The 27,743-nt window shown below is 44.8% G+C and overlaps 1 protein-coding gene across 1 annotated transcript in view; it reads right to left on the bottom strand.

Annotated features, from left to right (window-relative positions):
* Positions 1-27,743, bottom strand: part of hepacam2 (HEPACAM family member 2) — a 182,191-nt gene that overhangs the window by 80,416 nt on the left and 74,032 nt on the right. Inside the window, exon 4 of the mRNA XM_078538751.1 lies at positions 16,471-16,767. Within this exon, the coding sequence (XP_078394877.1) occupies positions 16,471-16,767 (297 nt within the window). The remainder of the gene's footprint in view (positions 1-16,470; positions 16,768-27,743) is intronic.

Genomic DNA, 27,743 nt, shown 5'->3' with positions numbered 1-27,743 from the left:
TAGAGGGTTGGCTAACTAATATAATACAGAGAGTTGGGATAAGGGGGGCATTTTTGGGATGGCAACCTGTAACTAGTGGAGTGCCACAGGGATCAGTGCTGATTATTTACAATATTTATGAATGATGTAGATGAGGGAAGTGAATGTACTATCACCAAGTTTGTGGATGACACAAAAATAGGTGGGAAGGCAAGTGCTGAGGATGACACAAGGAGTCTACAGTGGTGTATAGACAGGTTAAATGAGTGGGCAAAAACTTGACAGATAGAATATAACGTGGGAAAATGTGAGCTTATGCACTGTGGCAGGAAGAATAGAGGATCTGAATATTATTTAACTGGAGAAAGACTGCAGAAAGCTGCAGCACAGAGGGATCTGGGATTCCTTGTGCATGAATCCCAAAAAGCTAACAAACAGGTTCAACAGGTAATAAGGAAGGAAAATGGAGTGTTGGCCTTTATTTTAAAGAGAATGGATAACGAAAATAGGGAAGTCTTGCTAAAACTATCCAAGGCAATGGTTAGACCACACCTAGAATACAATTTTGGTCCCCTTTTCTCAGGAAAGATATACCAGCATTGGAATGGGTCTGGAGAAGGTTCAATAGGTTGATCCTGGGTATGGAGAGATTTTCTTATGAGGAGAGATTGAGTAGGCTGGGCCTGTACTCATTGGAATTTAGAAAAATGAGAGGCGGCCTTACTGAAACTTATTATTCTTAGGGGCCTTGACAGGGTAGATGCTGAGAGGTTGTTTCCCCTTGTGGGAGAGTCTAGGACCAGAGGGCATAATCTCAGAGTAAGGGGTCCCTCATTCAAAACAGAATTGAGGAGGAATTTCTTCTCTCAGAGGGTAGTTAATCTGTGGAAATTTTTACTGCAGAGGGTTGTAGTGACTGGGTCATTAAGTATATTCAAGGCTGAGGTAGACAGATTTTTAATCAGTAAAGGAATCAAGGGTTATGAGGAAAAGAAAGGAAAGTAGAGTTGAGGAATATCAGATCAGCCATGATCTCATTGAATGACAGAGCAGGCTTGATGGGCCAAATGGCCTACTTCTGCTCCTACGTCATATGGTCTTATGGACAACATTAAAGATTTTTATATTCTGGGAAAAGTAACTTCCAAAGCAAGGGTGAAACAATGGGCTTTACAGATCAAAAGGGAGAAATATATTTAAAGAAAGATGGAAAGGTGTATGGGAGTGGCCATGTGAGATCTTGAGAGGCGGACTATGTGAAATAGACCTGTGAAAAAGCAGCCTCTAGCTACCCCAGAGAAACGTTGGTTTGGTCCAGAGTGCAAGGTTTTGTTAAAAGACTTGGAGTTCCATTGTGGAGTGAGAGGGAAAGAGAAGCTATGAAATACCTCCCTTATAGCAACAGTGGGTGCTTGTGGTAATATTGCTGGATGTTTTATAGATTAAGAATCTATTTGAACTGTTGCCTGAAAGGGGTATGTAGCTGGGAGTCTAATTAAATAGAAGTATTTTGGGAACTGTTAAAAGACCTAGTCTAACTGTGTAACTGTAATCTTGAGTATTTAACTTTTCTTTTTTTTTGGTTAATAAATGTTTTAATTTAATCTTTAAATCTCCAAAGGTGGTAGTGGACTCTTTACTTCTGACTTCAGTGTACATTCCTTCTTGTAATAAGTACAAATTGCAAAATTGCTGTGACAGCTTGACTAAGTTTCTCTTTGGGATTTGGTCAGCCTGGCAGTTACCAACTGCTATATTATAACATCCTAGTTAAGAATGCTATCATATTATGATCACTCTTCCCTAAAGGACCCCACACAACAAGATTATTAATTAACCCCTAGTTGGTTCCTTGACGTACTGGTCTAAAAAGGTCATCTCATATGCCCTCTAGGAATTCATCCACCACGGTATTATTGTTAATTTAGTTTGCCGAGTCTATATACAGATTAAAGTCACCCATGATTACTGCAGCTTCGTTGTTACAAGCATCTCTAATTTCCTGTTTAATGCCGTCCCATACCTCATCACTACTGTTTGGAGGCCCACAGACAACTCTCACTAGGGTTTTCCACTCCTTGTTGCTTCTTAGCTCCACCCAGCCTGTTAGAACATATAGATTTTGGAAGTCAATATCCTTTCTCACTGTTGCATTGATTCCAACCTTAACTAGTAATGCCAACCCACCTCCTTTTCCTTTTTGTCTGTCATTCCTAAATATTGAATAGCCTTGGATATTCAGTTCCCAGTCTTGGTCATCCTGCAGCCATGTCTCCATAATCGAAATCTTATTGTACACGTTCACATCTATTTGCACTGTTAATTCATCTGCCTTATTGCAAATGCTCCATGTATTCAAATTCAGTGCCTTTAGGTTTGTCTTTTTAATATTTTTACTCATTTTGTTTGTACTATGGCCCTATTTGCTGTTAACCCTTGTTTCCTATGCCTTCCACTTTTGCTTTCTACTTTTCTGTCCTTCATTTCTATCTTTGTTTCTTTCTCTTGTGTCTGTCATTCAGGTTTCCATCCCCCTGCCGCTCTTGTTTAAGCCCTCCCCCATAGTACTAGCGAGTACCCCTGTGAGGATGTTAGTCCCTGTCCTGCTGGGGTGCAACCTGTCCAGCTTGTACAGGTCCCATCTTCCCCAGAATTGGTCCCAATGCCTTAGGAATCAAAATCCCTCCCTGCTACACCATTTCTCCATCGCTGCATAAAAATGTTCTCCTTTATGTCGCCATTGGTTCTTTTGCCATTCACCTTATATCAGTGCCCTCTGCTTCTCGACCCTTTTGCCAATGGGAGCAGTTTCTCCCTATTTTCTCGTTCAAGGCCCCTTGTGATTTTGAACTCTTTTTTCAAATCTCCTCTCAACTTCCTCTTCTCTAAGCATAATAACCCCGGCCTCTCCAATTTATCTACATAACTGAAATCCCTCATCCCTGGAAGCACTCTTGTAAATATTTTCTGAATCTTTTCAAAAGCCTTCACATCCTTCTTAAAGTGCGGTGCCCAGAATGGGACATATTAATCCAGTTGAGGTTGAAGCAGTGCTTTGTAATGGTTCATCATAGCATCCTTGCTTTTGCACCCTGTGCCTTTATTTATAAAGCCCAGGATCCCAAATGCCTTTTTAACTGCGTCCCCAACCTATCTGGCCACCTTTAACAATTTAACCCAGGTTAGAGCCCCTTTAGAACTGCACCTATAACTTTTTGCTGCCTCTCCTCATTCTTTTGACCACAAGGCATCATTTCATACTCATCTGCATTTAAATTCATCTATCACATGTCCACAAATTCCACCAGTCTGTCTATGTCCCCCTGAAGTCTATCATTATTCTCCTCACAGGTCAGAATACTTCCAAGTTTTGTTTCATCTGTCCTCACACCAACTGTCCCCCACGCCACCTCCATCCCCCATCCCAAACAACTATCCCCAGCTCAGGAAAGACAGACAGACAGAGTGGGAAAGGAGAGATTGACAGACAGACAGAGTAGAAAAGGAGAGATTGACAGACAGACAGAATGGGAAAGGAGAGATCGACAGAGGGAGAGACACAGAATGGGAAAGGAGAAAGAGAGACAGACAGACAGACAGAGTATGAAAGGAGAGAGAGAGAGAAACAGACAGGCAGAGTGGGAAAGAAGGGAAAGGGACAGAAAGGAAAGCAAACAAAAAGTTGAACAGAGTTTCAGGAGTGCTGTGGCTGTGCTACTCAAGGCTTTTTTGATGATTTAATACTACCTAATTTGAATTTACATAGTATTTCTGTTACATTCCGTGAGTTATTTTGTCTTGCAAGTTGTTCCAGCTAGGAATGCATAGTGCTACACACGTACGGCACAATATTTCAACTTGTACATTGCTTTTCCGGGAAAGAAATGCCCGAATGAACCTAACCCCGGCTTTAACATTGATTCCTATGGAAAACTGGAAAACCATGATTTATTTAAAGTTGTTTCACTTAAAGTCACAATTTTCAGGAACTCAATCACAAATTTAAGTGAGGATTGACTGGATTTTATTCCACAAATTTCAACTTTGCTGCTGAGCCTATTATGTGGTGCTTTATTAAATTCCTTTTGGAAGTCTATATACACCACATCAACTTCCTCATCAACCCTCTCTGTTACCTCATCAAAAAACTCAATCAAGTTAGTTAAACATGATTTGCCTTTAACAAATCCATGCTCGCTTTCTTTAAGTGATCCCGACTTATCCAAGTGACTGTTACTTATGTCCCAGATTATTGGTACTAAAAGCTTTCCCACTGCCAAAGATAAAATAACTGGGCTGTAATCACATACGAACATATGAAATAGGAGCAGAAGTAGGCCATTCAGCCCCTCAAGCCTGCTCTGCCATTCAATGAGCTCATGGCTGATTTTCTTGGTGTTTCGAGTTCCACATTCCTATCTAGCTCCGATAACTTTGATTCCCTTGCCTAAAAAGAATCTATCAACCCCTGTCTTAATAATATTCAGTGACCCACCTCCACTGCCTTCTGAGGCAAAGAGTTCCAAAGTCGCACTGAGAGAAAAAAATTCTCCTAATCTCTGTCCTATAAGGGCAACCTCTAATTTTAAAACAGTGCCCACCTAGTTCTGGACTCACCCACAAGAGGAAACATCCTTTCCATGTCCACCTTGTCAATATTGTTCAGGATCTTGTATACTTCAATCAAGTCACCACTCGATCTTCTAAACTCCAATGGAAACAAGCCCAGTCTATCCAACCTATCTTCATAAGACAAGCCGCTCATTCCAGGTATCAATCTAGTAAACCTCCCATGAACCTCCCATGAATCCTTCCTTAAATAAGGAGACCAAAACTGCACATAGAATTCGAGATGCGGTCTCACCAATGCCTGTATAACTGAAGCATAATATCTTTACTTTTATGTTCAATTCCTCTTGTAATAAAGGATAGCATCCTATCAGCCTTCTTGATTAGATGCTGTACCTGCATATTAACTTTTTGTGACTCATGCACAAGGACACCTAAATCCCTCTGCATTTCGGAATTTTGCAGCCATTCTCTATTTAAGTAGCACCCTGGTTTTTATTTTTCTTGCCAAAGTAAACAACTTCACATTTTCCCACATTACATTCCATCTGCCAGATTTTTGCCCACTCACTCAGCTTATCTATACCCATCTGCAAACTCCTAGTGTCTTCTTCACAACATACTTTCCTACCTATCTTTGTGTCATCTGCAAATTTAGCTACCATGCCGTTGCTCCCCTCATCTAAGTTATTGATGCAAATTGTAAAAAGTTGAGGCCCGAGCACAGACCCCTGCAGATTCCACTCATCAAATCTTGCCAATCAGGCAAAGACCTATTTATGCATACTCTGTTTTCTGCCAGCCAGCCAATCTTAGACTCATAGACTCAGACATCTCCAGCACAGAAGGAGGCCATTTGGCCCATTGTGTCCACGCCGGTCAATAAATATCTGACTGCACTAATCCCATTTTCCAGCGCTTGGCCCATAACCCTGGAGGCTATGGCAACGCAAGTGAATATCTAAATACTTCTTAAATGTTACGAGAGTTTTTGACTCAACCACCTTTCCAGGCAGTTAGTTCCAGACTCCCATGATCCTCTGGGTGAAAAGAATTCTCCTCAACTCCCCTCTTAGCCTTCTACCTCTTTCCTTAAATCTGTGCCCCATGGTTATTAACCCCTCTACGAATGGAAGAAGTGCCTTCCTATCTATGCACCTCATAATCTTATACACCTCTATCAGATCCCCTCTCAACTTTCGTTGCTCCGAGGAAAATGACCCCATCCTATCCAATCTTTCCTCATAGCTTAGACCCTCCAGCCAGACAGCATCCTGGTAAATCTCCTTTCCAGTGCAATCACATCCTTCCAATAATGTGGTGACCAGAACTGCATGCAGTACTCCAGTTGTGGCCTAACCAGCATTTTATGCAGTTCCAGCGTAACCTCCCTGCTCTTGTATTCTACGCCTCGGCTAATAGAGGCAAGTATCCCATGTGCCTTGTTAACCACCTTATCTACATGCCATGCTACCTTCAGGGATATGTACAACAAGGTCCCTCTGATCTTCAGTATTTATCACCCTACCAATTTTCATATCACCATGAACTTCTTGATCATACCCTTTATATTTAAATCTAAATTATTAATGTACACCACAAACAGCAAAGGCCCAGCACAGAGTCCTGCGGAACCCCACTGGAAACAGACTTCCAGTCACAGAAACATCCCTCAACCATCACCCTCTGCCTCCTGCCTCTCAGCCAATGTTGGATCCAATGTGCCACTTTGCCTTGGATCCCATGGGTTCTTACTTTCTTGACCAGGCTGTCATGAGGGACCTTATCAAAAGTCTTGCTAAAGTCCATGTAGACCACATCAAATTCATTACCCTCATCAATACTCCTGGTTACATCCTCAAAAAATTCAATCAAATTTGTCAAACACGACCTTCCCTTAACAAATCCATGCCGACTATCACTGATTAATCTGTATCTCTCCAAGTGCAGATATTTCTGTCTCTCGGAATTCTTTCCAGTAACTTCCTCACCACTGAGGTTAGACTGACTGGTTGGTAATTTCCTGGTCTGTCTCTACCTCACTTTTTTTTTATTCATTCATGGGGTGTGGGCTTCGCTGGCTGGGCCAGCATTTTTTGCCCATCCCTAGTTGCCCTTGAGAAAGTGGTGGTGAGCTGCCTTCTTGAACCGCTGCAGTCCTTGTGGTGTAGGTACACCCATAATACTGTTAGGAAGGGAGTTCCAGCATTTTGACCCAGTGACAGTGAAGGAACAGGGATATATTTCCAAGTCAGGATGGTGAGGTGAACTTCCAGGTGGTGGTGTGCCCATCTATCTGCTGCCATTGTCCTTCTAGATGGTAGTGGTTGTGGGTTTGGAAGGTGCTGTTGAAGGAGTCTTGGTGAATTCCTGCAGTGCATCTTTTAGATGTTACAGACTGCTGCTACTGTGTGTCGGTGGTGAAGGGAGTGAATGTTTGTGCATGTGGTGCCAATCAAGTGGGCTGCTCTGTTCTGGACAGTGTCAAGCTTCTTGAGTGTTGTGGGAGCTTCACTCATCCAGGCAAGTGGGGAGTATTCCATCACACTCCTGACTTGTGTCTTGTAGATGGTGGACAGGCTTTGGGAAGTCAGGAGGTGGGTTACTCATTGCATGATTCCTAGCCCCTGACCTGCTCTTGTAGCCACAGCATGACTAGTCCAGTGCAGTTTCTGGTCAATGGTAACCCCCAGGATGTTGATAGTGGCGGATTCAGTGATGGTAATGCCATTGAATATCAAGGGGAAATGGTTGGATTCTCTCTTGTTGGAAATGGTCATTGCCTGACACTTGTGTGGCATGAATGTTACTTGCCACTTGTCAGCCTAAGCCTGGATATTGTCCAGATCTTGCTGCATTTGGACATAGACCACTTCAGTATCTGAGGAAGTGTGAATGGTGCTGAATATCATGCAATCATCAGCGAACATCCTCATTTCTGACCTTATGATGGAAGGAAGGTCATTGATGAAGCAGCTGATGATGATCGGGCCGAGGACACTACCCTGAGGGACACGTGCAGTGATGTCCTGGAGCTGGGATGACTGACCTCCAACAACCACAACCATCTTCCTTTGTGTTAGGTATGACTCCAACCAGTGGAGAGTTTTCCCCCTGATTCCCATTGACTCCAGTTTTGCTAGGACTCCTTGAGGTCACACCCGGTCAAATGCTGCCTTGATGTCAAGGGCAATCACTCTCACCTCATCTCGGGAGTTCAGCTGTTTAGTCCTTGTTTGAACCAAGGCTGTAATGAGGTCAGGAGCTGGTTGGCCCTGGCAGAACCCAAACTGGGGGCATCAGTGAGCAGGTTATTGTTAAGCTAGTGCCACTTGATAGCACTGTTGATGACCCCTTCCATTGCTTTACTGATGATTGAGAGTAGACTGATGGGGCGGTAATTGGCCAGGTTAGATTTGTCCTGCTTTTTGTGTACAGGACATATCTGGGCAATTTTCCACATAGCCAGGTAGATGCCAGTGTTGTAGCTGTACTGGAACAACTTGGCTAGGGGTGTGGCAAGTTCTGGAGCACAAGTCTTCAGTACTATTGCGGGAATATTGTCAGGGCCCATAGCCTTTGCAGTATCTGTGCCTGTGGGACAATGTTAGCAGTCCTCCAGTCCTCTGGCACCTCACCTGTGGCCACACAGGATTTGAATATTACAACCAGGGCCCCTGATATCTCTTTCCCTGCCTCTCTCAACAGCCTGGGAAACATCTCATCTGGGCCTGAGGATTTATCCACTTTTAAGGTTGCTAAATCCACTAGTACCTCCTCTCTCTCTATGTTAATTTCCTCTAATATTGCACAGTCCTCCACCCTGATGTCTATATCTACGTCGTCCTTTTCCATTGTGAAAACTGCGCAAAGTGTTAATTGAGGACTACACCCACGTCTTCTGGGTGTAGTCCTCAGATTACCTCTATCGTCCCTAATTGGCCCTACTCTTTCCTTAGTTATTCTCTTGCTCTTTATGTATTTTAAAAAACCCTTTATATTTTCCTTTATTCTACCCACCAATGCTTTCTCATGCACTCTCTTAGTTTTCCTAATTTCCTTTGCACTTTTTATACTCCTCTAAGGACTCTGCTGTATTGAGCCCTCATTATCTGCTATAAACTTATCTTTTTTTCTTAATCCTAACCTTTCTATCCCTTGACATCCAGGGTTCTCTGGATTTGGTCCCCCACTTTGACTTTACGGGAACATATTTGCCCTGTCCTCTCGCTATTTCCTCCTTGAATGCCTCCCACTACTCTGACACAGTTTTACCTGCAAGTAGCTGCTCCCAGTCCACTTGGGCCAAATCATACCTCATCTTAGTAAAATTAGCCTTTCCCCAGTTCAGGACTTATATTCCTGGCCCAACTTTATCCTTTTCCATAACTATCCTAAATCTAACTGTGTTATGGTCACTATCTCCAAAATTCTCCCCTTTCCACCTGCCCGAGGTCATTTTCGAATATTAGGTCCAGAAATGCCCCCCCTCTTGTTGGGCTTTCTACTTACTGGTTAAAAAAAGCTCTCCTGGATGCAAATTAAGAATTTTGCTCCCTCTCTACCTTGCACACTAAAACTATCCCAGTTAATATTTGGGTAGTTAAAATTCCCTACTATTACTGCCTTATTATCCTTACACTTCTCTGAAATTTGATTATATATTTGATCCTCTATCTCTTGCTGACTATCGGGGGCCTATAGTACACACCCAACAGCATGTTTGCCCCTTTTGTGTTTTTTACTACTACCCATATGGCCTCATTTGATGATCCTTCCAAGATATCTTCTCTCCTTGCCACTATAATTGATTCCTTGATCAATATTGCAACCCCCCTCCTCTTCGATCCCCCTCTCTATCTCGTCTGAATACCCTATAACAAGGAATGTTGAGCTGCCAATCCTGTTCCTCTTTTAGTTAATTCTCGGTCATAGCTATGATATCATACTCCCACATGCCTATCTGTGCCCTCAGCTCGTCTGCCTTATTCCCCAGGCTCCTTGCATTAAAATATATTCCATTTAGCCTTGCTAAACTCACTTCTTTCTTATCTAGCCTATGTTTCCTCTGCCTTTCAGACTCCCTTACTCGCATTTTAACTTTTAATGTCATCTCAGATTCTCTCACCTTTGAACTACTTTTCAGGATCCCATCCCCCTGCCAATTTAGTTTTACTCTGCCCCAACAGCGTCGGCAAGCCTCCCCGTGAGGGTGTTGGTCCTGTTCCTGTTTAGATGTAATCCGTCCAACTTGTACAGGTCCCACCTCCCCCAGAAACGGTCCCAAAGCCCCAGGAATCTAAATCCCTCCCTCCTGCACCATCTCTAGAGCCACACGTTCATCTGCTCTATCCTTCTGTTCCTATACTCACTACTGTGTGGCACCGGGAGTAATCTGGAGATTGCTACCTTTAAAGTCCTGCTTTGCAATTTCCTATCTAACTCCCTGAAGTCTGCTTGCAGGACCTCATTTCTCTTTCTTCCTATGTCACTGGTCCCAACATGGACCATGACCTCTGGCTGTTCACCCTCCCCCTTCAGAATGCCCTGCAGCCACTCTCTAAATTCCTTGGCCTGGCACCCAGAGGCAACATACCATCCTGGAGTCATGCCTACAGCTACAGAAGCACCTGTCTCCTCCCCTCACTAATGAGTCCCCTACCACTATTGTCCTCCCACACTTCTTTCTCCTGCCCTGAGCAGCTGGACCACCCACAGTGCCATGGCCTTGGCTCTGGTTGGCCTCTACAGAGGAACCGTCACTCTCACCGTTTTCCAAGGCCGAAAAATTGTTTGCGGGTGAGATGCACTCAGGGGATTTCCTCACTACCTTCCTGGCCCCCTTCTTCTGTCTGGCGGTCACCCATTCCCTCTCTGCTTGCACTTCCTTAAGCTGCGGGGTGACCACATCCTGAAACGTTCTGTCCACTATTCTCTCAGCCTCGTGGATGCACCGTAGTGCCCCCAGCTGTCGCTCAAGCTCCAAAACCCGGAGCTCAAGTTGCTCCAGTCAGAGGCACCTCCGGCACACATGGTCATGCAGACCACAGCAGTGTCTAGGATTTCCCACATAGTGCAGGATATGCAAATCACGTGACTAAGTTCCCCAGACATAACTAAATAGAATATGGACCCTTGCTTTTATTTTACCCTTACTCCTACTTGAGTATAGACTAGAAGCTAGATCCTCTAGATAGGCTAGGTCCTCTTGATAGACTAGATCCTCTAGGTGCTGTTGACTGCTTGTCCAAGGTCCTCCTATCGCACTCTCCTCTATGTGCTACTGACTGCCTGTCCCAGGATCCTCCTCTCGCACTCTCCTCTATCTTCTATCCAGGCTAATATGTTTCACCCTACACTCTGATCTTTTATTTTCCACAATAACCTTTGATGGGGCTCCTTATCAAATGCTTGATATTGCGTGCAATTCTGGCCGCCACATTACCAGAAGGATATGGAGGTGTTGGAGAGGGTGCAGAGGAGGTTTACCAGGATGCTGCCTGGTCTGGAGGTTATTAGCTATGAGGAGAGGTTGGAGAAACTTGGATTGTTCTCACTAGAGCGACAGAGACTGAGGGGCGACTTGATAGAAGTTTACAAAATTATGAGTGGCATGGACAGAGTAGATAGTCAGAAGCTTTTTCCCAGGGTGGAAGAGTCAATTACTAGGGGACATAGATTTAAGGTGAGAGGAGAAAACTATAGAGGAGATGTGCGGGGCAAGTTTTTTACGCAGAGGGTAGTGAGTGTCTGGAATTCGCTGCCAGAGGAGGTGGTGGAAGCAGGTATGATAGTGGTATTGAAGAGGCAGCTTGACAAATACATGAATAAGATGGGAATAGAGGGATACGGACCCCGGAAGTGCAAAATGTTTTAGATGAGGGGCAATATGATTGGCGCAGGCTTGGAGGGCCGAAGGGCCTGTTCCTGTGCTGTACTTTTCTTTGTTCTTTGTTTGTTCTTTGTTCTTTCTGGAAATCCAAGTACAGTACATGTACAGGCTCCCCTCTATCCACTGCACATGTTACCCCTTCAAAGAATTCTAATAAATTGATTAAACATGATTTCCCTTTCATAAAACTATGCCATCTCTTCCCGATTCCCCTGACTTTTTCTAAGAGCCCACCTATAACTTCTTTGATGATTTATCCTAATACCTTCCCCATGACAGATGTCAAGCTAGTTTCCTGTTTTCTCCTTCCCTCCCTTCTTGAATGGAGGGGTTATATTTTCTACTTTCCAGTCTGATGGAACCTTTCCAGAATCTAGGGAATTTTGAAAATTAAAATCAACACCTCTACTACCTCATGAGCCACCCCTGAGTATATTGCCAAGTTTATTCTTAGACCACTTTTTTGAACAAGGGCCGAATATTTGCAATTTTCCAGTCTGCCCCTGTATTGGAGGAGGATCAGGATCTCCACAATTACCTCCCTTACTTCCCTCAATATCCTTGGATACATCCCAATTGATCCTGATGACTTATTAACTTTAAGTACAGTCACCTATTTGAATATCTCCTCTTTACCAATTTTTGGCTCATCCAGTATCTGTTACCTCTTCTTTCACTATGACTTCGGAAGCATCTTCTTCCTTTGTGAAGACAGGTATAAAGCGCTAATTTAGTACCTCAGCCCTGCCCTCTGTATCTTCCGTAGATCCTCTTTTTGGTTCCTACTCAGTCACACGAACCCCTCTTACTACCCTTTTACTATCTAAGAGACTTAAATTAAGACTCTCTTTTATGTTAGCTTCCAATTTCCCCTCATACTGTCTCTTTGACTCTTTTATCTCCCTTTTCACTGCCCCTCTGAACTCTCTATATTCAGCCTGGTACTCAATTCTATTATCAACCTGACTTGTCATATGCACCATTTTTATGCTTTATCTTACTCTCTGCCCTACCTTTCGCCATGTGGGAATGTACTTTGACTGTCCCCAAACCACCTCCTACTTAAAGGCAGCCCATCGTTCCATTATAGTTTTGCCTGCTAATCTTTGACTCGCATTGATCTGGGCCAGATCTGTTCTTAGCCCACTGAAACTAATCCTCCTCCAATTAAATATTTTTATTCTAGATTTCTCTTTGTCCTTTTCCATAGCTAACCCAAACCATATGATAAAATGAACTGTTCCCTAAATATTCCCCTACTGACATTTGACCTTCTTCATTCCTTAGAGCCAGATTCAGCAATGTCTCCCCTCACATTGGGCCAGGAACATATTGATCAAGAAAATTCTTCTGAACATGCTTCAGAAACTCTTTCCCCCTCTCTGCTCAATGCACTATCACTATCCCAGTTTATATTAGGGCAATTAAAGCCCCACATTATCACTGATGTACAGTTTTTTCACTGCTCTATAATTGCCCTGTAAATGTGCTTCTCCAAATCTTTTCCACCAGTTAGTGGCCTATAGAATACACCCAGTAGTTTAATGGTATCTCTTTTGTTTCTTAAATCAAATAAATTCTGTTATTGACCCCTCTTGTGGAGGAACACCAAGAAGAGAGTGATGATGAAGGCATAGCAATGTCACATGATTTCACATGCTTCTGTGGTCTGGTCACATCAAAGTTCTTACGTCAGTCCTCTGCAGCAGAACCCAGGTGAAACTTTACCCTCTGGTGAGCTGGCAGTTGTACTATCCTTGCCCTTGGACTTGACTGCAAACCATTGTGACTGTTATCGCACCATGTACAGTTCCCACCTCTATGCTATTCTCTATGATACATGCAGTGTCAGGACCTGAGCTGGTGGCTGTGAGTGTAAAATCATCTGACAGTTCTATGTCTTCAACATTGTTCTCTTCGCGGTGTTTCTCTACTGCCTGGCCATGTTGCATTTCTTAGGCATCTGAAAAGAAAAAGGCGCAAGTTTGGGGGCATTGAGTAGAGAGGTCACAGATTCCATACTTCTGATAGCCAGTTGATGAAGGAAGAATCTAAAGCCCGTCTTCACTTGGAATAGATTTGGTTGTAGATATATACCGCCTGACTCCATTCAACTCTTGTGTCAGTAAGTGTCACTTTATATGTGCTGAAGTAACCATACAATCATTGCCCTCCATGTGTAAGTACAATTGATACAATTAACAACAGGAGTTGAGATGGTGCTTAGAGCATCTGCAACTTGTAAATCAGAAGAGATTGTTGGATGAGGGGGAAGTGGAAGTACAAAGATCTTTCATGGATTCACACTCCCAAACAACCACAACCTCAGCAATGGCCCTTCTTATAATAGTCAGCACCATCTCTTCCATGGGGGTTAGAGCATGAAAACATGCCTATCCCTTCTGATTAGTTCCTGCTGCCTCCAGTTGTCTGCCACCTCTGTGTGTAGTGCAATATGGGTGATGTGGCTGTCATGCTTGAAAAGCTGACAGTGTTTGCAAACTGTGCAATGTGGATGTTGGTAGATGGGTGATTTGGGCAACAGATGTGGCTACGAGTCTAGTTGGTAACATAAGACTTTTTAAAAATTCATTGTATGTGGGCATCACTGGCTAGCCAGCATTTATTGCCTGTGGGCCTGGTGCCACACATAGGTAAGGACCACAGATTTCCTTCCCTAAAGGGCAAGGGTTTTTACAACAATTGACAATGGTTTCATGGTCATTAGAATTTTAATTCCAGGTTTTTATTGAATTCAAATTCCACCATCTGACGTGGTGGGATTGAACCCAGGTCCCCAGGGCCTCTGGATTACTAGTCCTGCGACAATACCACTATGCCAATGTCTCACCCCGGAGAGATGATGCTTTTGAAGCAGACTGAAGATGCATTTACTAATCTTGATGTCTCATGTGGGGTCATTAATCTTCTTGCGGCACTGCATCCAGGTTTGAGCTTGCACTTCTGGCACTGACCGCCATGGCAATTTGTACACTCTGCTTTTGCACCATGTGCCTGGATGATCACCGGTCACCCCGTGGATACATGACATCTCTCCTTCTTTCCACATTCTCCACCAAGGCCTCCAATGCAGCCATGGAAAATTGGGAGGCCACTCATCCCATGTTCAGCCATTCTCTTCCTTTACCAGGTCAGATTCAGCTCACAAAAGACTCTGAGCACCCAGTTCAGTCACAATGCACCTCCACTTTAAGAGTTACAAACAAGCTTCAAGTAGTACAAGCTAGCTATAAGTAGTGCTAGCCAGTAATGATAATGGGACCCCTGCTGATGTGTCCAGTCAATCAGTAGCTTAGTTAGCATTGACTGCACACAGAAATCACGATAATGAGCATGTAACACAAAGATGTTGTTTTGTCTGCATTACATTCAATGGGCATTTTCTGGTTGGCAGGATATGCCACAGGGATCAGTGCTGCGGCCTCAATTTCTTACAATTTATATAAATGAGTTGGATGAAGGGACCGATGACATGGTTGCTAAATTTGCTGATGACACAAAGATAGGTAGGAAAGTAAGCTGTAAAGAGGACATAAGGAGGCTACTAAAGCATGTAGATAGTTTAGGTGATTGGGCAAAGATTTGGCAAATACAGTATAATGTAAGAAAATGTGAGGTTGTCCATCTTGGCAGGATGAATAAAAAAAGAGGCATAGTATTTAAATGTTAAGAGACTGCAGAGCTCTGAGATGTAGAGGGAACTGGGTGTTCTAGTGCATGAATCACAAAAGATTAGTATGCAGTCATATCAAGTAATTAGCAAAGGTAATAGAATGTTGTTGTTTATTGCAAGGGTAATTGAATACAAGAGTAGGGAGGTTATGTTTCAGTTTTACGGGGCATTGGTGAGATCCCGGGGCCAAGTGGCCTACTCGTGCTCCTAATTCATATGTCTATATCTATGCTTGTACATTAATTGGTGCTTTGCAATCCCAGTACCCATATTCAGGGACTATCCAATTTAACACCCAAGGACCTTGAGTAGACTCATAGCCTGGTAGAGCATATAACAGTATTAATGGTTTTGTTAAATAGAAAAAAAATTTTCATTTTTTGTGGGAGTGGGGGGAGCGGTTACAAAGCTAGGGACCTTGAATATAAGTTAGCCAATAATAAATCCAGTAAGAAATTCAGGACAGTGGGGCAAATGTAGACTCACTACCGCGTGGAGTGCTTAAAGCGATTAGCATAGTTGCATAAGTATATGAGGGAGACAGAAATAGATGGCCATGTTGGTAGAGTGAGATGACTCAAGATGGGAAGAAGAGCTTGTGGAGCATAAACACTAGCATGGACAAGTTGGGCAGATGAGGACCTGTTCCTGTGATGTAATATTTCACGTAATTCAACGTAAAGTCAGAATTGGATTCTTGGAAATTGAGACTTGCTGAACTAGTTTAAGCATTGTAAATGTAGCAGTAATGCAATTCACACAAGTATAGAAAAGACATCTTTGTGTAATACAATACAAATACGTAAACAGAAATCTGGTGCTCGCTCCATAGATTTTTAGTTATAGAACCATAGAATGGTTACAGCACAGAAAGAGACCATTTGGCCTGACCTGCCTGTGGTCAGCTCGTCCCACTTCCCTGCCCTTTCCCAGCTGCTCTTTAAACAAAACTAAAATGACCCACTCAATAAGAGAAAGCTATTTCCTGTTTGTAGCTTGGCTGTGAGATCAAGAACCCTTGCCACACAATCATTCACTTATTTGAAAAAGGTTTTGAGTTAACATTCCATAAGGCAAAACTATAATGATTCTCAATAGATGCCTCATTCACACAACAAAATAAAACCATTGTGTGTTTGAGAATGATAACTTATTCAATGCACGATTAACAACAGAATCAATTTAATTCACTTCAAGTTCCACTTTCATTTAATTCATCTGCAATTCAAGTGATGTTCTTTTCTTGACTATTCAAATTGGTTTTAAGAACACCCATTATCACATAATCTGCAAAACACTGCTATTAATAAGTTAATATCAACAAGCTCATACATACCAGTAGCAGAGAGTATGAAAGTGAATTGAGTTTCATCCCGTTTGCCAGTGATATTGTTGTAGACACAACACATGTAGTCAGCTTTCTCGGGTACTTTCTCAGACTTGATTTTTAACACTGGCCCCCACTGGATGGGTGTTGTCTTGTTGTCAGCTTTCTGGAACCACGAATAGATATTTGGTGGGTTGGAATTTGCTGAACATTTAAACCAGATTGGCTCTCCTTTGCCAGCAGCAAACACTCCTTCACGAACTTTGAATCGTGGTTCAGACTTGACCATCAAATCATAGGGACCATCTGAAATTGTTTAAACGAAAGGAAGATTACTGGAAGAATAAGGAATCTTAGTTCATTCTGTGAAATGCTTTGCGATTATTGGACAATGTGATAAGACTTTAGAGAATAAATTAAAATTTGCATGACATGAGTGGTAATCTAGTGGAGCAGATGTCTGTTACAGAACTTGGAAACATTGAAATGAAAATTGAGCAGGTTCTATGCTGGGTATAATAACACCCATGCTGTGAAGATGACAACAACCCTATATAAATGTAAGTACATTTATTTTATTTGTAATTTAGTTCCAGCAAATAAAGTCTTGACTCAATATTTAATTTGAGTATCAATTCACACTTCATCCATTTGTTGGAGCTGCCATTAGGGACATGCTGGCTACATTTCTCAGCCTGATCCCTCAGCCTAATGTAATCCATTTCTGCATATTGGTCCATACCGATCTTCCTCATCATTGGAGAAATCAGGAAGGGCATTAGGACCATACAAACAACATCACAACGTCGGCCTAGATTTTCATTCTCGAGGTGGGTATGGGGAGTCAGGAAAATTCCCAACTTGGCCCGTCTGCCTTGGGAGAAAGTGACTGCCAAGGCAGGATCCTCATTGCTGGGGGCCAGGTGCGAGCTAGAGTTTGGACAGCCGGCCTGAGAAGGAGTGCTCAGGCAGCCACAGGGGCTGCTGGGTATGGAGGCGGGTTGTTTAAAAGGCCCACCTGATGCCATGGGGCTTTGTCCCAGAGAAAGAAAAACACAAAGGCCCTCCTGCCCTCACTCCTCATGCCCCTTTCATCCTAAAAACTCTCCCCATCCCCATCCATGCCACATTATGCTCCCCACCCGCCCCCTATGTCCTCTCATGCCCCCTTTGCCAAGCTCTGGCACCTCCACACTCGTTGACCCACTGGAAACTTTCTCGAACCAATGAACACCACAGTGTAAAGTGGGATGTGTAAAAAAAAAAAGCTTTGAAACAATGTAATCCTTTGATCATTTTTCCCTATGCTTGAAAAAATGTCTGGATAAGCTAATAAGAGTGTCAGTCATCCAGGCCCAATGAAGTTTCAGAAACCATAAACCACAAACACTTGAAAGCATTTGAGTTAACATTGTGAAATTGACCAGAGAGATTAGAGAGCCTGAGCTGTCAATCAAACAATGGCTGGGATTTTCTGTGCTCGCTGGCATCGGGCGTATTGGGTGGCGTCAGCGGACAATATGGCAAGGCGGCCAAAAATCGGACATTGGCAACCTCATCGCAACACATCAGCATATTAATATAAGGCCAGCCCGACGGACTCGGTCCTCTAGCCACCACCAACCCCCCCCACCCACCACCACTGGATCGTCCGCCCACATCGGCAGCAAAACACGTCAAAGTGTTTCACAGTAGCATATATGAGGCATGCACCTGGGGGCAGCTGCACTTTGCTCGGGACATCAAGGTTTGTTTGCCTACCTTGCTTCAGTCAGCACTAACAGTCATCAGGGCCAGGCTTCACAGACAGCAGCACATCACTTTTAGGGGGGGGTCAGGGTAGGTCTCTACCTACCAGAGCAGCCATACGTGGGTGGCTTTTCAACAGCTACAGCGCAAGGTCTTTCTTGGGGAAGGGGTAGAAGTGGCAAGGGAGGAGGCTGTAGGGCGAGGGTTGTACTGTGGAAGGAGGGTGTCCCAGGGTGTGTGTGAGGGCACATGTTGATCTGTGCAAGTGGCCTCAAAATGGTCAGGGATGAGGAGGCAGTCTCCAGAGGAGATCACGCCAGATGGACATGTAAGGGTGTGTGTGAGATGGGCGGTGATGTCCCTTGAGCTGACAGTGAGTGAGATGCCAGTGAACGTGTGATGGGTGAGTGTGTGAGTTTAGAGTGATAAGATGGTTGTCACACCCTGGCTGCATGATGAGATCATTCATCCTCTATCTGCATTGAATGGCCAACTTCTGTGCAACATTAGCACTGATAACCATTGCCATTGCCTACCAAGCCAGAGTGGTAATGTAGCTGCCCCTCCTGCAGACAGAGCATGGGTAGAGGAGATCACAGTGGGCCTCCACAGCATCCAAAAGGCACTCGAGGCCTGCAGTCTTCTTGCTTTTGGGGCCATGTCTTCTTTGCTGCTGTCCTGGGCTCGAAGCACTGAGCGTGGCTGTACTTTAAATGTGGTGGCTGGCGTGATAAAGCAGCAAGATGACGGCGTGGCAGGCGAATCGGATCCCGCCCGTTATGGAAAAGGTGTATATCCCAGGAATGCATTATTAATGCTACAGGTTTGGGATGATATGGCGGGAAAAGCCACCATTGTGGCCGGAAAGTAAAACTGTTTTACTAGCCCGCTACCGCACTTAGTGCAAATCTGGGATAATTCCGCCCAATGTTTCCTTTGGGGAGCAGATGTTCTGTTATTCTAATAGACTCAACATCTATTATGGTAATAGAACACCAGATCCCCAGAAGAAATATTGTTTGATTGGCAGCCAGGGTCTCTGATCTCTGCGGTCAATTTCACAATGTTTGTTTAAATAAGTCAAGTGCTTTCAAGTGTTTGTGGTTTCTGAAACTTCAAAGGGTCTGGATGACTGACACCTTAATTAGCTTCTCCAGCCACTTATTTTCAAGCATAGGAGAAAGTGATCAAAGGATTACATTTTTAAAGCTTTTTTTTATACATCCCATTTTGCACTGTGGTGTTCATTGGTTCTAGAATGTGTACAATTGGTCAATGGGCATGGAAGTGACAGAGCTTGGCATAGGGGGCTGTGAGGAGACATGGGGTTGGGTGGAAGAGCAGAACTTGGCATTGGGTGCAAGAGGGGCCTGAGGGGGTGGGTAGGGGGTATAACTGCATAGGGGGCATGAGGAGGACCTTTTGAAATTTCCCCTCATGCACACTAAGATTCACAACCCCCCTAAGGGGCTGTGAACCACAAACTTCTAAAAACCTGGCCCGACCTCATGAAAATCGTGAAGGAGTAGGACATGCCTATCTCCCCAATGGAGCCAGCTAGGTTAGGAGTGTTGGATGCGGGCTTCTGTAGGAAGCAGTCTGTGCCCTTTAAACCCATCTCCAAAAATCGCACCGCCCGGGAATGGAGTTGGGGATCTCGGAACTGGGATCTGTCCGCTATTTTTGAAGGGCTCCCGAGTCAACATGACTTGGTAAAAACCTAGGCCTCTCAGTCCCCAAACCAAACCTTTGCAGCAGGCTCATGTAAGGCAAACTCCACCCCTGTCATTTGTTTCAAGACAGCAGAAATAATTTACATTGATCAGTTTTACTTTCTTCTGCATTCATGAATCTGAACGCTTACTATGTGTAAAGTGACTGAAAATGGACTTTTATTTTGCTTTAAACAGATAAGTTGAATTCTGTGAGGGGTGCCGATGGTAGAGAACAGAGTACACTGAATTTTGTTACTCAGTGCCAGCATAAAAATTCTGTCCCTTAATCAAACTCTTTGCTGCAATATCCGTGGTATATGTGATGATTAATTATCGTCAAATTATGGACTGTTTACTGCTAAGGAGTCACATCATCAGCAACTGCTAGAGTTTTGGACTTGACTCACTGGCACTCTCATCTCCATAACTATGGTTGTGGGTTTAAGCTCCATTCCAGAGACTTGATCACATTGTCTAAATTGACATTTCAGTGCAGTACTGAGGGACTGTGACACTGACAAAGGTGTTGCCTGCCAGATGAGACATTAAACCAAGGCCTCCTCTCAGATGGATGATATTCTTTAAAGAAGAGCAGTGAAGGTATCCTGGACAACATTTATCTCTTGATCAAAGTCACCAAAACGGACTATCTCATGATTTATCTCAGAAAGCAGTTCATTGATTGTGACACACCTGGAACATCTTGGGGTTATTATATCCCTTAGTGGATGACCTCATACTAAAACACATTGAATTCCATATGCCGTAGCTTTGCTAACTCATTTAATCTATGTCTCTTCATAATTTCCCACTCACATCCACACAACTTATTGTGCAACATAATTTAGTGTCATCTGAAAACTTGGATGTACAGCTCTCTTTTTCTCCATCCAAGTTGTTAATAATTAATATGGCCCCTTATTACATCCTGTCATGCAGAAAATAAACTCTCTCACCATAGGTACCTATGTCAGTTCGATGGATTGAATGGCCTACTCCTGCTCCTATTTCTTAGGATGTCTCTGAAGCAGGTACCTCGTTAGTCCTCGACTCCTGCCCTTAACCCATTCCCTTTTCTTTTTCAAATATTTATCTCCTTTCCTTTTAAAAGCTATTATGGATTCTATTCCCAGCAATGTTTCCTCTAAGGCATTCCACACTCTGAATCATAAGTGCACAAAAAAACTATTTATAATGTTTCAGTGCATAGCAACCAGAGCAATTCTACTCCCTCCTATCACTTTGCAAATAATGTAAACAGATGGAGCATGTATCGCTTGTGACCTTTCACCTTACTTTGTAATGACTGCACAATATCGAAAAGTATAAACATAAATATCATTGTATACACAAGACGCCTCATGACAGACTTAGGTCCCACAGTGGATTATTTTCTTCCGTGAGACTTACCTGACTCCAACCTCTGTCTCTACTGATATGTAACTTCTATTTCTTTATTTAAGCTTACTACTTCCTGATTGGTGTTCCCCTTCAAAGGTCACTCCTTTCCACCACAAAGTTGCCATCAGAAAGAATACTTGTTGCAAATTTATTATTTCAATATTGTATCTGTCCAAATGATGGAACTTGAACCCTGAAAGTGGTACCAAGATCCACAGATATCAGTTAAACATTTTACAAAATCTGTAGAAATTTTAATAAAAACCATGTTATTCCAACTATCATCATTAAGTAACCTAGAAACAAACATTCCCGTAAGAATGAGGTTCATTATGAAGCAAAATATGGGGCTGAATCTTACCTCCCAAAAATGGTGGCCAGTGATTGTGTCAGAGGTTAAAATGAAAAGAATCTGAAACAGGAACGGAGCCCACCTTGAATATGCCTAATCCCAGTTAGAGGGGCAGAAAGCTAAATATTAGAATGAAGCTGTGAGATATGAATTTTATCATATTAGGTGTTAATTGCCTGTGTCTTGCCAATTTAGGTCCCAAGACATAAAACATGTGTCATGGGCAAATCAATACCTCTACGTAAAATATTGAATTCACACCCATTAGTCAGTATATGGGGCAGAATTTTCCTGTTGCCATGCAGGGGCGGGCCCCACAAACCGACGTGTAAAATGACGCGCAGCGACATCGGGCATACGTCCCGACGTCACCACACGCCATCACGATATTTGGGAAGGCGGGCGCTATAAGTTCGGATGCAAATCTGCCATCAATTAACGGGCCAGTCAAGGTCCTTGAGGCAGCAATTGAATTTGATTTTTCGCAGCCCAGGCGCAACGGGCAGGCGGGTAGGAGACATTTGTATAAACCTCATCCACAGGCGGGATAAGAGGGGTGACTGGGGTTGCGAATGTGAATTCACAAATTTGAGGTATTTAAGTGTGAAAGTTACTTATACTTGCCTGTGTGAGCAGGAATACTTCAAAACTCATACCAGCTGCTTGGACAGGAATAAAAGCCTTGGTAGGACTCTACAGTATAGATCATTTTTGGGGCCAGCAGCTTTCATGAAGCCTTCCCTTAGCCTGGGAATGGGAGTTGTGCTCGCCACTGGAGGCACCTCCTCTGAGGAGGAAGGGAGGGCCAGAAGGGGGAGGAGGCCAGGAGTCCACATTCAGCCTCCAGCGGAGTCACCTTTGGGAGGAGAGGCGCAGATACAAGGGGTGCAGGGCCAACAAGAAGTCCAAGGCGGAAGGGGCCGCAGAAGACGTCACTATCCTGCTGCCAGGGTTTACATGCGGAGAAGTAGCTATCTCAATATGTCTGAGGTGTAGTGCCGAAGGAGGCTCCATCTCTCAAGGGAGACAGTGACCTCCATCTGTCAGATGATAGGTCCTGAGATCTCTGCTAACTGTGTGGGTGGACACCCCATGCCAGTGGCTCTAAAGGTCACAGCTGACCTCAACTTCTATGCCTCTGACTCTTTCCAGGGGTCGGTGGGTGATCTCTGCGGAGTCTCCCAATCAGCTGTCCACTCTTGTGTCAAGCAGGTGACAGGCGCTCTATTCAGGCGTGGATTGACTTTCATCCACTACCGCTGGGATGAGGCCAGCCAGGTTGAGCGAGCCAGAGGCTTCACAGCCATTGCTCGCTTCCCCCGCGTCCAGGGTGCAATAGACTATACACATGTGGCCATCAAGGCACCAGCAGGTGAACCCTGTGCCTTCGTCAACAGGAAGGGCTTCCACTCCATGAACGTGCAGATAGTGTGTGATCACAGGATGCGGATTCTGCAGGTCTGTGCAAGGCACCCAGGCAACTCCCACGACGCTTACATACTCAGACACACCCAGGTGCCAAGGCTCTTCAGTGCTCCAGCCCAGCTTCATAGATGGCTGCTGGGTGACAAGAGCTATTGCCTCAAAAGGTGGCACATGACGCCTCTCTGTCATCCAAGACAGAGGCTGAGCAGTGGTACAATAGGAGCCACACCTCCACAAGGGCGGTGGTAGAGAGAACCATCAGTCTTCTCAAGATGAGCTTCCGATGCCTGGATCGCTCAGGGGGCACACTCCAATACCCCCCCAGATCGTGTGTCGCTGATAGTGGTTGCATGCTGCGCTCTCCACAATCTGGGCTGGAAAGGGGCGACGCAGTGGACGAGGAAGACATAGACGCAGTTGCTCCGGATGCACACGATGAGTCCAGCAGTGAGTCCGAGCATGAGAACGCATAGGAGAATGCTGAGGGGGTAGACGCTGACCCGGGCAACCTCCAGGGAGGCAGGGACACCCGGGAGGCTCTAATCCTTCAGCTAGCACACCACAGATGGACCTTCAACACACGCCAGGGCTGCAGGCTCCACATTTGATACCTGAGTGCTAAATCAGCCTGGATACTAACAATAACTAAAGCCTTTGTCAATATAGCTCAATGTCTCAGTCATAACATCATCTTCCCAACCACTTGCAGAAATAAGGAATTACCCTGAGGCATGGCAACATGTCAAAATTTATTGAGATAACAAATGTAACTTCATAAAGCAAAAAAAAACGGTGTTGGACATCACATCAAGTCTTCCAGAAAGTACGATGGGCCAACATAAAAGCACCAGTGAGAAACCCATGGTGTGCCTAAGGAGCCTTAAATTTATGCTTTCGGGTGCTATGTCTAGGTGCTGCTCCCTCTCTGGCACTGGCATCTGAGACAGGTGCTCACTGTGCTGTCCTGTTGGCCTCGATGACCGTGGCAGACGTCCTCTGGTTCGTGGAGATGTTGATGGCCCTATCTGGGAGGGAGTGGCCATTTCTACAGCTGGCTTCTCCCCAGTCGCCACAACCTCATCGGATGCCATGGTCACTGGCAGAGGGGCAGAGGAGCTGCTGCCCTCATCTGGAGTGCCCTGAGAGGAGCCTGCAGAGATGACAGGGAGCTGTTGGGCCGACACGAGATCAGCTCGGACCTCCCTGCTCACCGTAGATGGATGGGCACCATCTGGGATACATGGTACCCAAACCATCTCCCACACTGGCAAGGACCAGCTGAGGCAAATGCCGCTGTGAGGGCTTGCAGGTCCAAACGTAACCCCTGGTTGGTCTCCTGGAGGAGCCTAACCACGAGAGTCACCACTCTCTCCATGGAGGAAGCATGGCGCTCGGCCATGAGGCTCATTGCATCGGTGATGCTCTGCATGGACTCCTCAAAAATGGGCACCATGCCATGCATAACCTCATGTATCTCTGCCAGATCCTCCCGCACACCCTGCTGCACTTCCAGCGTTTGCTGCCTCACAGACGACTCCAGAGGCACATCATCAGCCACAGACTGAGCGTGTGCCTGGTACCCAGCAGTCTTCTGACTGTGGGTGCCCTGGGCACTCTCTATCTCTGCCTGCACCTCACGCAAGTGTAAAGTGCCCTCACCGTCGTGCCCCAGGACACGAGCTCATCCTTCCATAATCAATGGTAAACCCATGTTGCTATCTTCAATCACGGAGCATTCAGCAGTGCCATGGCTTCTGGGACATGCATGGTGACCTCAGTGCTCCCCAAACATACCTCCCCATGGCACTCCTGCCTCACCACCACAGGTGGACCTGGGGGCATGACCAGATCCATGGCCTGCTGCTCATAAGCAGTTAGGATGACCAACTGGGCCTGCCCTCTGCCAGTCCGCATTCGTTCCGACGCATTGTGCGCAGTCTTCTCCTGAAAAGGAGAGAGGAGCATTGATTAGTCCAGCCTGCACCTGGATTCCCATCGCGTCCCTGCCAACCCAGCCAGAGTGGGACATTGCAGGACTCCAGTTTTTCATCACCCCGCAGCTGCCACACACCCGCCAAACAAGTCAGTGCTGACCCCTTCCCCCCACTGGCCAAATGCTGCCTCCTTCACATCTGGTACTACAAGGTGTCACTTTGCTAAGCGAGGAGGCACAAGCACGTGGAGTGCAAAGACCAGCAGATGGATTGGTGCCCTGCCAACTGGAAGCTCCCCTCCCAGCATGTTAGCACCCTGACTTTGACATGCTTTGCATTTCCATCACTCTGCCTAGGTGTAGACACGTGACTTTCACCCCCATTCTATACTCTGGGTGTCAGTGTCACACATGCAGCGGATGCAGAACCCATCCTAGCTCAACCCTCTCAGGGTGAACTAGGCATGGGCAACCTCTGCCGTCACACCCAGCGAGGGATACATACATGAAGGATTCAATGCCGTTACTGTACTCAGAGTTGTTGGGGGGGGATAGGGTCGCAGCTGCATTAAGTGACTCGAGAAAACATGGTACTTGCCCTTCCAGAGCGCAGGAGAACGTTGAATTTTTTTGCGGCACTGGAGCCATGTGCGCCGCACCACATTATGGGAGCTAACACTCTCGGCCACCTCCTCCCACACACATTTGGTCAGATGGGGAGGCCTCTGCCTCCCCTTCCTCGGAAGAAGGACCTCCTGTTATGCTGCCACCTCCTCTACCAGGGCAGCTAGGCACTCGTCTGAAAAATGAGGGGCATACTGCCATGATGGCCTATCCCCCCGGCCTGGCCTGCCCCGATGGCCTACCCTCCGGACTTGCGTCAGGCACATTGCCCCTCTGCTGTGCTCTTCTCCCAGCCATTGTGAGCAGCCTTGTAAATGCTGGCAGGCCTTCATTTAAACAGGCCGCTGGGTTGTCATTGGACCCGGCAGTTTGGGCACGCCTGCCACCGCCCTCCCACTCCTGCTATCCACAGGAGTCGCGAAGTGTGCAGGGTGGGCCTTAATTGGCCTGCCCACGTAAAATGACGGCGCAAACCCAATTGTGGGTGGTGACCGGGTCCGCCCCCACTCCCACATGGCCCGCCTGACTTGGGGAAAATTCTCCCCCATGATATTATAGTGAAAGTCTGGTTCATGCTTTATATGTTTCAGAATATTACTTTTAGCTTTAGGAATTGAAGTGTTAAATGGAAGATAAATGGAAAATCTTAATTGAGAAACTGGTAATAATAACTCTGGTGTAAATGCAATTCAACCAAGCTTGGAGTTGATTACACTTAAAAGGTAACTTACGTTTATCTTCAAGGCCAGAGTTATTAGTATGAAAGCTAAAAACAATAGGGGGTCTTCTATATTAGCATAATAGGGACAAAAGGTCTGCCCTTACTTCAATAAAAAAATAAATTAGGTATTCAGTTTGCAGATGAAAGGAAGTTGAAAACAGATTTGTGAACATGGAGCTTCTTCGTGGACCCAGAGTCTGCAGAAAGGGTCATAAAACTCCATCTGCAATAGGAATTATTCAAACGGGTGATAGAATCAAAGAGTAGCATAGAAGGTAAAATAATTAATTTACATTTCTGTTTAAGAACATCCCAAAGCATGCCACGTTGTCATAGAGATAGGCTGTGGGGGTGGAGTGTTCTTTTGTTTAAGTTAACAATGTGTGTTTGCTGACAGAAGCAAGCACTTTAGTTATGAGAGCATCCAGAGGAAGTTGCAGCTTTGCTGTGGTGTAGACTACAATTCACTGGATTGGAAAGCCCACAGCAGATGCTAATCAGTTAGGCTTGCCCTTTAAGCACCGAAAATACAAACTTCATAATTTACCGCATGGAGTGTGGGTGGGGCTCAATCTCAGTTTGGATTTTGAGGGAAAAGCAGCTGGAAGATTTGCTAGTTGAAGAAATCTACCATGGTCCTCACACAGCCAAGTGGCAAAAAGTGGCCAACAGAGTTAACTTGGAAAGTTGTGGGAAGGCAGTTGCGTATCTGCCAGAAACATGAACAAGTAGCTGAGGCATCCACAATCGAAGTCTATAAAAAAACATATAACTAGGGAAGTGGAGAGGGCTTTAAACTAAATAGTGGAGCCAAGGGGTCAAACTTGGGAAGGTGTGGTAAACAAAAGAGTAAAGACAAGGCAAGAGAGAAGGGTACTAATGTAGGAAATGATAAACAGAATGTGACAGGAAGGGACAGATAATCCCGAAGGATAAATCAGCAGATAAGGCCAGACATTACAAAAATAATAAAAAGACAAGATTAAAGTCTCATTTCTAAATACACACAGCATTCAAAACAAAACAGGTGAACTGATAGAGCAAATAGAAATAATTAAGTATGATCTGATAGCCATTACAGAGACATGGCTGCAGGATGACATAGTTTGGGACCTGAATGTTAAAGGGTATGTGACATTTAGGAGGGACAGGAAACTAGGAAAAGGTGGAGGTGTGGCTCTGTTAATTGATGATGGTATTAGCACATTAGAAAGGGATGACCTAAGTTCAGGAAACCAGGATGTAGGAGCAGTGTGGTTTGAGATGAGAAACAATAAAGACAAAAAGTCACTTGTGGAAAAGGGGTACAGACCCCTAATTGTAACTACACGGTAGGACAGAGTATAAAGGAAGTGATAAGGG

Source organism: Cetorhinus maximus, chromosome 3 (assembly GCF_964194155.1).
Source record: "Cetorhinus maximus chromosome 3, sCetMax3.hap1.1, whole genome shotgun sequence".
Classification (NCBI taxonomy): domain Eukaryota; kingdom Metazoa; phylum Chordata; class Chondrichthyes; order Lamniformes; family Cetorhinidae; genus Cetorhinus; species Cetorhinus maximus.
Note: the sequence above shows the minus strand (reverse complement) of the source record. Positions and strands in the feature narration are given on the sequence as shown.